Raw genomic sequence first — 13,190 nt, 5'->3', positions numbered from 1 at the left:
CACTCTCTCCCTAGTCCCCAGTACCTGAACACTCTCTCCCTAGTCCCCCAGTACCTGAACACTCTCTCCCTAGTCCCCCAGTACCTGAACACTCTCTCCCTAGTCCCCCAGTACCTGAACACGCTCTCCCTAGTCCCCCAGTACCTGAACACTCTCTCCCTAGTCCCCCGTAACTGAACACTCTCTCCCTAGTCCCCCAGTACCTGAACACTCTCTCCCTAGTCCCCCAGTACCTGAACACTCTCTCCCTAGTCCCCCAGTACCTGAACACTCTCTCCCTAGTCCCCCAGTACCTGAACACTCTCTCCCTAGTCCCCAGTACCTGAACACTCTCTCCCTAGTCCCCCAGTACCTGAACACTCTCTCCCTAGTCCCCCAATACCTGAACACTCTCCCTAGTCCCCCAGTACCTGAACACTCTCTCCCTAGTCCCCAGTACCTGAACACTCTCTCCCTAGTCCCCCAGTACCTGAACACTCTCTCCCTAGTCCCCCAGTACCTGAACACGCTCTCCCTAGTCCCCCAGTACCTGAACACTCTCTCCCTAGTCCCCCGTACCTGAACACTCTCTCCCTAGTCCCCCAGTACCTGAACACTCTCTCCCTAGTCCCCCAGTACCTGAACACTCTCTCCCTAGTCCCCCCGTACCTGAACACTCTCTCCCTAGTCCTCCGTACCTGGTAGCGTTGTACCTGAACACTCTCTCCCTAGTCCCCCCGTACCTGAACACTCTCTCCCTAGTCCCCCAGTACCTGAACACTCTCTCCCTAGTCCCCCAGTACCTGAACACTCTCTCCCTAGTCCCCCAGTACCTGAACACTCTCTCCCTAGTCCCCCAGTACCTGAACACTCTCTCCCTAGTCCCCCAGTACCTGAACACTCTCTCCCTAGTCCCCCAGTACCTGAACACTCTCTCCCTAGTCCCCCAGTACCTGAACACTCTCTCCCTAGTCCCCCAGTACCTGAACACTCTCTCCCTAGTCCCCCCATACCTGAACACTCTCTCCCTAGTCACCCAGTACCTGGTAGCGTTGTACCTGAACACTCTCTCCCTAGTCCCCCGTACCTGAACACTCTCTCCCTAGTCCCCCGTACCTGAACACTCTCTCCCTAGTCCCCAGTACCTGAACACTCTCTCCCTAGTCCCCAGTACCTGAACACTCTCTCCCTAGTCCCCCAGTACCTGAACACTCTCTCCCTAGTCCCCCAGTACCTGAACACTCTCTCCCTAGTCCCCAGTTACCTGAACACTCTCTCCCTAGTCCCCGTACCTGAGCACTATTTCCCTAGTCTCCCAGTACCTGAAAACTCTCTCCCTAGTCCCCCGTACCTGAACACTCTCTCCTAGTCCCCAGTACCTGAACACTCTCTCCCTAGTCCCCCAGTACCTGAACACTCTCTCCCTAGTCCCCAGTACCTGAACACTCTCTCCCTCGTCCCCTCCGTACCTGAACACTCTCTCCCTAGTCCCCTCCGTACCTGAACACTCTCTCCCTCGTCCCCCAGTACCTGAACACTCTCTCCCTAGTCCCCCAGTACCTGAACACTCTCTCCCTAGTCCCCCAGTACCTGAACACTCTCTCCCTAGTCCCCCAGTACCTGAACACTCTCTCCCTAGTCCCCCAGTACCTGAACACTCTCTCCCTAGTCCCCAGTACCTGAACACTCTCTCCCTAGTCCCCCAGTACCTGAACACTCTCTCCCTAGTCCCCAGTACCTGAACACTCTCTCCCTAGTCCCCCAGTACCTGAACACTCTCTCCCTAGTCCCCAGTACCTGAACACTCTCTCCCTAGTCCCCCAGTACCTGAACACTCTCTCCCTAGTCCCCCAGTACCTGAACACTCTCTCCCTAGTCCCCCAGTACCTGAACACGCTCTCCCTAGTCCCCCAGTACCTGAACACTCTCTCCCTAGTCCCCCAGTACCTGAACACTCTCTCCCTAGTCCCCCAGTACCTGAACACTCTCTCCCTAGTCCCCCAGTACCTGAACACTCTCTCCCTAGTCCCCCATACCTGGTAGCGTTGTACCTGAACACTCTCTCCCTAGTCCCCCAGTACCTGAACACTCTCTCCCTAGTCCCCCCGTACCTGAACACTCTCTCCCTAGTCCCCCAGTACCTGAACACTCTCTCCCTAGTCCCCCATACCTGGTAGCGTTGTACCTGAACACTCTCTCCCTAGTCCCCCAGTACCTGAACACTCTCTCCCTAGTCCCCAGTACCTGAACACTCTCTCCCTCGTCCCCTCCGTACCTGAACACTCTCTCCCTAGTCCCCTCCGTACCTGAACACTCTCTCCCTCGTCCCCCAGTACCTGAACACTCTCTCCCTAGTCCCCCAGTACCTGAACACTCTCTCCCTAGTCCCCCAGTACCTGAACACTCTCTCCCTAGTCCCCCAGTACCTGAACACTCTCTCCCTAGTCCCCCAGTACCTGAACACTCTCTCCCTAGTCCCCAGTACCTGAACACTCTCTCCCTAGTCCCCCAGTACCTGAACACTCTCTCCCTAGTCCCCAGTACCTGAACACTCTCTCCCTAGTCCCCCAGTACCTGAACACTCTCTCCCTAGTCCCCAGTACCTGAACACTCTCTCCCTAGTCCCCCAGTACCTGAACACTCTCTCCCTAGTCCCCCAGTACCTGAACACTCTCTCCCTAGTCCCCCAGTACCTGAACACGCTCTCCCTAGTCCCCCAGTACCTGAACACTCTCTCCCTAGTCCCCCGTAACTGAACACTCTCTCCCTAGTCCCCCAGTACCTGAACACTCTCTTCCTAGTCCCCCGTACCTGAACACTCTCTCCCTAGTCCTCCGTACCTGGTAGCGTTGTACCTGAACACTCTCTCCCTAGTCCCCCCGTACCTGAACACTCTCTCCCTCGTCCCCCAGTACCTGAACACTCTCTCCCTAGTCCCCCAGTACCTGAACACTCTCTCCCTAGTCCCCCAGTACCTGAACACTCTCTCCCTAGTCCCCCAGTACCTGAACACTCTCTCCCTAGTCCCCCATACCTGGTAGCGTTGTACCTGAACACTCTCTCCCTAGTCCCCCAGTACCTGAACACTCTCTCCCTAGTCCCCCCGTACCTGAACACTCTCTCCCTAGTCCCCCAGTACCTGAACACTCTCTCCCTAGTCCCCCAGTACCTGAACACTCTCTCCCTAGTCCCCCAGTACCTGAACACTCTCTCCCTAGTCCCCCAGTACCTGAACACTCTCTCCCTAGTCCCCCAGTACCTGAACACTCTCTCCCTAGTCCCCCCGTACCTGAACACTCTCTCCCTAGTCCCCCGTACCTGAACACTCTCTCCCTAGTCCCCCAGTACCTGAACACTCTCTCCCTAGTCCCCCAGTACCTGAACACTCTCTCCCTAGTCCCCCATACCTGGTAGCGTTGTACCTGAACACTCTCTCCCTAGTCCCCCAGTACCTGAACACTCTCTCCCTAGTCCCCCCGTACCTGAACACTCTCTCCCTAGTCCCCCGTACCTGAACACTCTCTCCCTAGTCCCCCAGTACCTGAACACTCTCTCCCTAGTCCCCCAGTACCTGAACACTCTCTCCCTAGTCCCCCAGTACCTGAACACTCTCTCCCTAGTCCCCCAGTACCTGAACACTCTCTCCCTAGTCCCCCAGTACCTGAACACTCTCTCCCTAGTCCCCCATACCTGAACACTCTCTCCCTAGTCCCCCAGTACCTGAACACTCTCTCCCTAGTCCCCCCATACCTGAACACTCTCTCCCTAGTCACCCAGTACCTGGTAGCGTTGTACCTGAACACTCTCTCCCTAGTCCCCCGTACCTGAACACTCTCTCCCTAGTCCCCCATACCTGAACACTCTCTCCCTAGTCCCCAGTACCTGAACACTCTCTCCCTAGTCCCCAGTACCTGAACACTCTCTCCCTAGTCCCCCAGTACCTGAACACTCTCTCCCTAGTCCCCCAGTACCTGAACACTCTCTCCCTAGTCCCCCAGTACCTGAACACTCTCTCCCTAGTCCCCAGTTACCTGAACACTCTCTCCCTAGTCCCCGTACCTGAACACTATTTCCCTAGTCCCCCAGTACCTGAACACTCTCTCCCTAGTCCCCAGTACCTGAACACTCTCTCCCTCGTCCCCTCCGTACCTGAACACTCTCTCCCTAGTCCCCTCCGTACCTGAACACTCTCTCCCTCGTCCCCCAGTACCTGAACACTCTCTCCCTAGTCCCCCAGTACCTGAACACTCTCTCCCTAGTCCCCCAGTACCTGAACACTCTCTCCCTAGTCCCCCAGTACCTGAACACTCTCTCCCTAGTCCCCCAGTACCTGAACACTCTCTCCCTAGTCCCCAGTACCTGAACACTCTCTCCCTAGTCCCCCAGTACCTGAACACTCTCTCCCTAGTCCCCAGTACCTGAACACTCTCTCCCTAGTCCCCCAGTACCTGAACACTCTCTCCCTAGTCCCCAGTACCTGAACACTCTCTCCCTAGTCCCCCAGTACCTGAACACTCTCTCCCTAGTCCCCCAGTACCTGAACACTCTCTCCCTAGTCCCCCAGTACCTGAACACGCTCTCCCTAGTCTCCCAGTACCTGAACACTCTCTCCCTAGTCCCCCGTAACTGAACACTCTCTCCCTAGTCCCCCAGTACCTGAACACTCTCTCCCTAGTCCCCCAGTACCTGAACACTCTCTTCCTAGTCCCCCGTACCTGAACACTCTCTCCCTAGTCCTCCGTACCTGGTAGCGTTGTACCTGAACACTCTCTCCCTAGTCCCCCCGTACCTGAACACTCTCTCCCTCGTCCCCCAGTACCTGAACACTCTCTCCCTAGTCCCCCAGTACCTGAACACTCTCTCCCTAGTCCCCCAGTACCTGAACACTCTCTCCCTAGTCCCCCAGTACCTGAACACTCTCTCCCTAGTCCCCCAGTACCTGAACACTCTCTCCCTAGTCCCCCCGTACCTGAACACTCTCTCCCTAGTCCCCCAGTACCTGAACACTCTCTCCCTAGTCCCCCATACCTGGTAGCGTTGTACCTGAACACTCTCTCCCTAGTCCCCCAGTACCTGAACACTCTCTCCCTAGTCCCCCAGTACCTGAACACTCTCTCCCTAGTCCCCCCGTACCTGAACACTCTCTCCCTAGTCCCCCCGTACCTGAACACTCTCTCCCTAGTCACCCAGTACCTGGTAGCGTTGTACCTGAACACTCTCTCCCTAGTCCCCCGTACCTGAACACTCTCTCCCTAGTCCCCCGTACCTGAACACTCTCTCCCTAGTCCCCAGTACCTGAACACTCTCTCCCTAGTCCCCAGTACCTGAACACTCTCTCCCTAGTCCCCCAGTACCTGAACACTCTCTCCCTAGTCCCCCAGTACCTGAACACTCTCTCCCTAGTCCCCCAGTACCTGAACACTCTCTCCCTAGTCCCCCAGTACCTGGTAGCGTTGTACCTGAACACTCTCTCCCTAGTCCCCAGTACCTGAACACTCTCTCCCTAGTCCCCAGTACCTGAACACTCTCTCCCTAGTCCCCAGTACCTGGTAGTGGTGTAGCTGGACATTCTCTCCCTAGTCCCCCCGTACCTGAACACTCTCTCCCTAGTCCCCAGTACCTGAACACTCTCTCCCTAGTCCCCCAGTACCTGAACACTCTCTCCCTAGTCCCCCCGTACCTGAACACTCTCTCCCTAGTCCCCCAGTACCTGAACACTCTCTCCCTAGTCCCCCAGTACCTGAACACTCTCTCCCTAGTCCCCCCGTACCTGAACACTCTCTCCCTAGTCCCCCAGTACCTGAACACTCTCTCCCTAGTCCCCCATACCTGGTAGCGTTGTACCTGAACACTCTCTCCCTAGTCCCCCAGTACCTGAACACTCTCTCCCTAGTCCCCCAGTACCTGAACACTCTCTCCCTAGTCCCCAGTACCTGAACACTCTCTCCCTAGTCCCCCAGTACCTGAACACTCTCTCCCTAGTCCCCCCGTACCTGAACACTCTCTCCCTAGTCCCCCCGTACCTGAACACTCTCTCCCTAGTCACCCAGTACCTGGTAGCGTTGTACCTGAACACTCTCTCCCTAGTCCCCCGTACCTGAACACTCTCTCCCTAGTCCCCCGTACCTGAACACTCTCTCCCTAGTCACCCAGTACCTGGTAGCGTTGTACCTGAACACTCTCTCCCTAGTCCCCCGTACCTGAACACTCTCTCCCTAGTCCCCAGTACCTGAACACTCTCTCCCTAGTCCCCAGTACCTGAACACTCTCTCCCTAGTCCCCAGTACCTGAACACTCTCTCCCTAGTCCCCCAGTACCTGAACACTCTCTCCCTAGTCCCCCAGTACCTGAACACTCTCTCCCTAGTCCCCCAGTACCTGAACACTCTCTCCCTAGTCCCCCAGTACCTGGTAGCGTTGTACCTGAACACTCTCTCCCTAGTCCCCAGTACCTGAACACTCTCTCCCTAGTCCCCAGTACCTGAACACTCTCTCCCTAGTCCCCAGTACCTGGTAGTGGTGTAGCTGGACATTCTCTCCCTAGTCCCCCCGTACCTGAACACTCTCTCCCTAGTCCCCAGTACCTGAACACTCTCTCCCTAGTCCCCCAGTACCTGAACACTCTCTCCCTAGTCCCCCCGTACCTGAACACTCTCTCCCTAGTCCCCCAGTACCTGGTAGTGGTGTAGCTGGACATTCTCTCCCTTCAGTCCCCCGGTGCCCACGGTCCCGAGACCGAAACATCCAGCCAGGAACTGTAACCTGACGGAGGTCAGGAGGGAGGAGGACTGGAAGGCGACGCTGGGGCTGGGTCGACCTCCTGGTCCGCTCCCCCCACCTCCTGCAGCCTGGCTACTCTTCTCCTCCATCCCAGAGATCAGCACCACGATCTGGTGTAGAGCCTCCAGACGCAGCTGGAGAAAACATTGACACACATTAGTCCGAGATGACTCTGTACCGTAATACCCTGTATATAGCCTCCACATTGACTCTGTACCGTAACACCCTGTATATAGCCTCCACTTTGACTCTGTACCGTAACACCCTGTATATAGCCTCCACATTGACTCTGTACCGTAACACCCTGTATATAGCCTCCACATTGACTCTGTACCGTAATACCCTGTATATAGCCTCCACATTGACTCTGTACCGTAACACCCTGTATATAGCCTCCACATTGACTCTGTACCGTAACACCCTGTATATAGCCTCCACATTGACTCTGTACCGTAACACCCTGTATATAGCCTCCACATTGACTCTGTACCGTAATACCCTGTATATAGCCTCCACATTGACTCTGTACCGTAACACCCTGTATATAGCCTCCACATTGACTCTGTACCGTAACACCCTGTATATAACGTCCACATTGACTCTGTACCATAACACCCTGTATATAGCCTCCACATTGACTCTGTACCGGTACCCCCTGTATATAGCCTCCACATTGACTCTGTACCGTAACACCCTGTATATAGCCTCCACATTGACTCTGTACCGTAACACCCTGTATATAACCTCCACATTGACTCTGTACCATAACACCCTGTATATAGCCTCCACATTGACTCTGTACCGTAACACCCTGTATATAACCTCCAGCCCTGTTCTGTTGTTGATCTATGACCAGGATGGTTCTCACCTCAGCCCTGTTCTGTTGTTGATCTATGACCAGGATGGTTCTCACCTCAGCCCTGTTCTGTTGTTGATCTATGACCAGGATGGTTCTCACCTCAGCCCTGTTCTGTTGTTGATCTATGACCAGGATGGTTCTCACCTCAGCCCTGTTCTGTTGTTGATCTATGACCAGGATGGTTCTCACCTCAGCCCTGTTCTGTTGTTGATCTATGACCTGGATGGTCCTCACCTCAGCCCTGTTCTGTTGTTGATCTATGACCAGGATGGTCCTCACCTAAGCCCTGTTCTGTTGTTGATCTACGACCAGGATGGTTCTCACCTCAGCTCTGTTCTGTTGTTGATCTATGACCAGGATGGTTCTCACCTCAGCTCTGTTCTGTTGTTGATCTATGACCAGGATGGTCCTCACCTCAGCCCTGTTCTGTTGTTGATCTATGACCAGGATGGTTCTCACCTCAGCCCTGTTCTGTTGTTGATCTATGACCAGGATGGTCCTCACCTCAGCCCTGTTCTGTTGTTGATCTATGACCAGGATGGTTCTCACCTCAGCCCTGTTCTGTTGTTGATCTATGACCAGGATGGTTCTCACCTCAGCCCCCATTCTGTTGTTGATCTATGACCAGGATGGTTCTCACCTCAGCCCTGTTCTGTTGTTGATCTATGACCAGGATGGTCCTCACATAAGCCCGGTTCTGTTGTTGATCTATGACCAGGATGGTTCTCACCTCAGCCCCCATTCTGTTGTTGATCTATGACCAGGATGGTCCTCACCTCAGCCCGGTTCTGTTGTTGATCTATGACCAGGATGGTTCTCACCTCAGCCCCCATTCTGTTGTTGATCTATGACCAGGATGGTCCTCACCTCAGCCCTGTTCTGTTGTTGATCTATGACCGGGATGGTTTTCACCTCAGCCCCTGTTCTGTTGTTGATCTATGACCAGGATGGTTCTCACCTCACCTCTGTTCTGTTGTTGATCTATGACCAGGATGGTTCTCACCTCAGCCCTGTTGTTGATCTATGACCAGGATGGTCCTCACCTCAGCCCTGTTCTGTTGTTGATCTATGACCAGGATGGTCCTCACCTCAGCCCTGTTCTGTTGTTGATCTATGACCAGGATCGTTCTCACCTCAGCTCTGTTCTGTTGTTGCTCCATAGCCAGCATGGTTCCTTGTGGACTAGTAGACATGCTCTCCTCAGGCTCTTTGAAAGCGGGGGTGGTTCCCACGTCTCCACTGATGAAGCTGACGATGTTCTCTATGAGGGCGTGAACCCCCAGCGAGCGGCTCAGGTCCAGGTCCGACTCCTCATAGGATTGGTAGAGGGGAGAACCATACAGCTGGTCCCTACTGTGCTTCACCCTGAACCATGAGTCAGCCAGGGCGTCTGGAGAACTGTGGAGTAGACCTGAGGGAGGAGAGAGGAAAGAGAGAGGGGGAGAGGGGGAGGGAGAGAGGAAATAGAAAGGGGGAGGGAGAGAGGAAAGAGAGAGGGGAAGGGAGGGAGACAGAGAGAGACAGAGAGAGAGAAAGACAAAGAGAGAGACAAAGAGAGAGACAGAGAGAGAGAGACAAAGAGAGAGACAGAGAGAGAAAGCGAGAGAGAGACAGAGAGAGAAAGAGAGAGAGAGACAGAGACAAAGAGAGACACAGAGAGAGACAGAGAGAGAGAGAGAGACAGAGAGAGAGAGACAGAGACAAAGAGAGAGACAAAGAGAGAGACAAAGAGAGACAGAGAGAGAGAGACAGAGAGAGAAAGAGACAGAGAGAGAAAGAGACAGAGAGACAGAGACAAAGAGACAGAGACAAAGAGAGAGACAAAGAGAGAGACAAAGAGAGAGAGAGAGACAGAAAGAGAGAGAGACAAAGAGAGAGACAAAGAGAGAGAGAGAGAGACAGAAAGACAGAAAGAGAGAGAGAGAGACAGAGAGAGATAGAAAGAGAGAGAGACAGAGAGAGACAAAGAGAGACAGAGAGAGACAGAAAGAGAGAGAGAGAGAGAGAGAGAGAGAGAGAGAGAGAGGCCAGATAGCTTTTCAGAAACACAACTCCTATTCCTCTACAGGTGGATGAGATAACATCCACTCCATACAAAGTGCACCACTGTAAGACCTTATTGGGTGTTACTGTAGCAGATGGAAGCTAGCTGCGATAGACTACTGTATGTCCATTCACATTCAATCCACGTCTCTCTGCTTGGCTTCATTCCACGGCTGCTTTCTCACACTCCATGCCATCAGCCTTGATCAGACATTCAAATATAACGTGTGCATGTTGTTCCCCTCCCCCCCTGATCAGATGACGACGAGGGATGCTGCAGGGGAAACTGAGATGATGAGCAAAGGCCAAAACCAACACAAAGAGAGGCTTTAGTCTGAAATGGTTCTCAACCCGTCTTTACCAAAACCAACTGACAAGCAAGAGAAGTACGGTCAAGAGGAAAACATCTGTCACATCTGAGCCAGACGAGCTACCTGCTGATTCAAGGTCAAGAGAAACATGATGAACCGAGCTCTACTAAAAACGCCCGCCGTATTACTGAACCCTTCAACTGGGAATGAATGGACGCTACAGCCAATGGAGAGTTGAGCTGGCTAGAGGAAACAGGAAGAGGTGGAAACATGCCATGGTGTACTTGCGTGGAGCTCCTCTTGTTTTTGGGGCTCAACTGTCTCAAGAGGAGCAAATACGCTTCAGAAAATGAGAAGACAAGGAGAAGACTTTTACACCGAAGCAGAGAGGGCTGTCATTTAGCAGTAGTGGTTAGTAGCATCTAATGCACTTCACTGATCGTACAGACATTATTCCTTTACCTCGCTTTTTCTGAGAAAATGCCAGGTCTAGATCCACGTTTCTCCTGCCACTCTGAAACAGAGCAAAAGAAAAACACTTCAGTTACATTTTAATTAAAACACTACAATAAACATCAGGAGAACGTCTTAGTGGGAACTTTGTTTAAAACAGAACATGTCTTCACGCTGAGAGAGGGGGGAGACACAGAGAGAGAGGGGGGAGACAGAGAGACACAGAGAGAGAGGGGGGAGACAGAGAGACACAGAGAGAGAGGGGGAGACAGAGAGACACAGAGAGAGAGGGGGAGACACAGAGAGAGAGGGGGAGACAGAGAGAGACACAGAGAGAGAGGGGGAGACACAGAGAGACACAGAGAGAGAGGGGCGAGACAGAGAGACACAGAGAGAGAGGGGGAGACAGAGAGACACAGAGAGAGAGGGGGAGACAGAGAGACACAGAGAGAGAGGGGGAGACAGAGAGACACAGAGAGAGAGGGGGAGACAGAGAGACACAGAGAGAGAGGGGGAGACAGAGAGACACAGAGAGACAGAGAGACACAGAGAGAGGGGGGAGACAGAGAGACACAGAGAGAGAGGGGGAGACAGAGAGACACAGAGAGAGAGGGGGGAGACAGAGAGACACAGAGAGAGAGGGGGAGACACAGAGAGAGAGGGGGAGACACAGAGAGAGAGGGGGAAGACACAGAGAGAGAGGGGGGAGACAGAGAGACACAGAGAGAGAGGGGGAGACACAGAGAGACACAGAGAGAGAGGGGGAGACACAGAGAGACACAGAGAGAGAGGGGGAGACAGAGAGACACAGAGAGAGAGGGGGGAGACAGAGAGACACAGAGAGAGAGGGGGAGACAGAGAGACACAGAGAGAGAGGGGGAGACAGAGAGACACAGAGAGAGAGGGGGAGACAGAGAGACACAGAGAGAGAGGGGGAGACAGAGAGACACAGAGAGAGAGGGGGAGACAGAGAGAGAGGGGGAGACACAGAGAGAGAGGGGGAGACACAGAGAGAGAGGGGGAAGACACAGAGAGAGAGGGGGAGACAGAGAGACACAGAGAGAGAGGGGGAGACACAGAGAGACACAGAGAGAGAGGGGGAGACACAGAGAGACACAGAGAGAGAGGGGGGAGACACAGAGAGACACAGAGAGAGAGGGGGAGACACAGAGAGAGAGGGGGGAGACAGAGAGACACAGATAGAGAGGGGGAGACACAGAGAGACACAGAGAGAGAGGGGGGAGACAGAGAGACAAGAGAGAGAGGGGGAGACACAGAGAGACACAGAGAGAGAGGGGGGAGACACAGAGAGAGAGGGGGGAGACACAGAGAGACACAGAGAGAGAGGGGTGAGACACAGAAAGAGAGGGGGGAGACAGAGAGAGAGAGAAAGAGAGAGTGATGAGAGAGAAGACAGACAGACAAAGGCAAGGCAGACCGAAGGAGGCCCAGCGTTGTGACTGACCAGAGTGCATCCCTCCTCATCAGAGAGGGACAGATTTGATTCGCTCCTGGACTTCATCAGCCTGTAGTTGGGACTGGACTGGACCGAACAGCTCTCTGTACTCAGACTCTCACTCCTTCATAGCAGAGGACAGAGACCACAGTCAGAACTACACAGACCATACAGTCAGAACTACACAGACCACAGTCAGAACTACACAGACCACAGTCAGAACTACACAGACCATACAGTCAGAACTACACAGACTACAGTCAGAACTACACAGACCACAGTCAGAACTACACAGACCACAGTCAGAACTACACAGACCACAGTCAGAACTACACAGACCATACAGTCAGAACTACACAGACCACAGTCAGAACTACACAGACCATACAGTCAGAACTACACAGACCACAGTCAGAACTACACAGACCATACAGTCAGAACTACACAGACCACAGTCAGAACTACACAGACCACAGTCAGAACTACACAGACCACAGTCAGAACTACACAGACCATACAGTCAGAACTCCACAGACCACAGTCAGAACTACACAGACCACAGTCAGAACTACACAGACCACAGTCAGAACTACACAGACCATACAGTCAGAACTACACAGACCATACAGTCAGAACTACACAGACCACAGTCAGAACTACACAGACCATACAGTCAGAACTACACAGACCATACAGTCAGAACTACACAGACCACAGTCAGAACTACACAGACCATACAGTCAGAACTACACAGACCACAGTCAGAACTACACAGACCATACAGTCAGAACTACACAGACCATACAGTCAGAACTACACAGACCACAGTCAGAACTACACAGACCATACAGTCAGAACTACACAGACCACAGTCAGAACTACACAGACCACAGTCAGAACTACACAGACCATACAGTCAGAACTACACAGACCACAGTCAGAACTACACAGACCATACAGTCAGAACTACACAGACCACAGTCAGAACTACACAGACCACAGTCAGAACTACACAGACCATACAGTCAGAACTACACAGACCACAGTCAGAACTACACAGACCACAGTCAGAACTACACAGACCATACAGTCAGAACTACACAGACCACAGTCAGAACTACACAGACCACAGTCAGAACTACACAGACCACAGTCAGAACTACACAGACCACAGTCAGAACTACACAGACCATACAGTCAGAACTACACAGACCACAGTCAGAACTACACAGACCACAGTCAGAACTACACAGACCATACAGTCAGAACTACACAGACCATACAGTCAGAACTACACAGACCACAGTCAG

The 13,190-nt window shown here is 53.3% G+C and overlaps 1 protein-coding gene across 1 annotated transcript in view; it reads right to left on the bottom strand.

The window, feature by feature from the left end:
- herc1 (HECT and RLD domain containing E3 ubiquitin protein ligase family member 1) overlaps positions 1–13,190 on the bottom strand; it is a 273,217-nt gene that overhangs the window by 168,671 nt on the left and 91,356 nt on the right. The window contains exons 23-26 of the mRNA XM_064983713.1: positions 11,890–12,004; positions 10,434–10,485; positions 8,751–9,028; positions 6,653–6,892 (exon numbers count right to left, since the gene is read on the bottom strand). Coding sequence (XP_064839785.1) covers positions 6,653–6,892; positions 8,751–9,028; positions 10,434–10,485; positions 11,890–12,004 — 685 coding nt within the window. The remainder of the gene's footprint in view (positions 1–6,652; positions 6,893–8,750; positions 9,029–10,433; positions 10,486–11,889; positions 12,005–13,190) is intronic.

Source organism: Oncorhynchus masou, chromosome 2 (assembly GCF_036934945.1).
Source record: "Oncorhynchus masou masou isolate Uvic2021 chromosome 2, UVic_Omas_1.1, whole genome shotgun sequence".
NCBI classification, from domain to species: domain Eukaryota; kingdom Metazoa; phylum Chordata; class Actinopteri; order Salmoniformes; family Salmonidae; genus Oncorhynchus; species Oncorhynchus masou.
The sequence above is the reverse complement of the archived record's forward strand: the minus strand, read 5'-3'. Positions and strand labels throughout refer to the sequence as shown.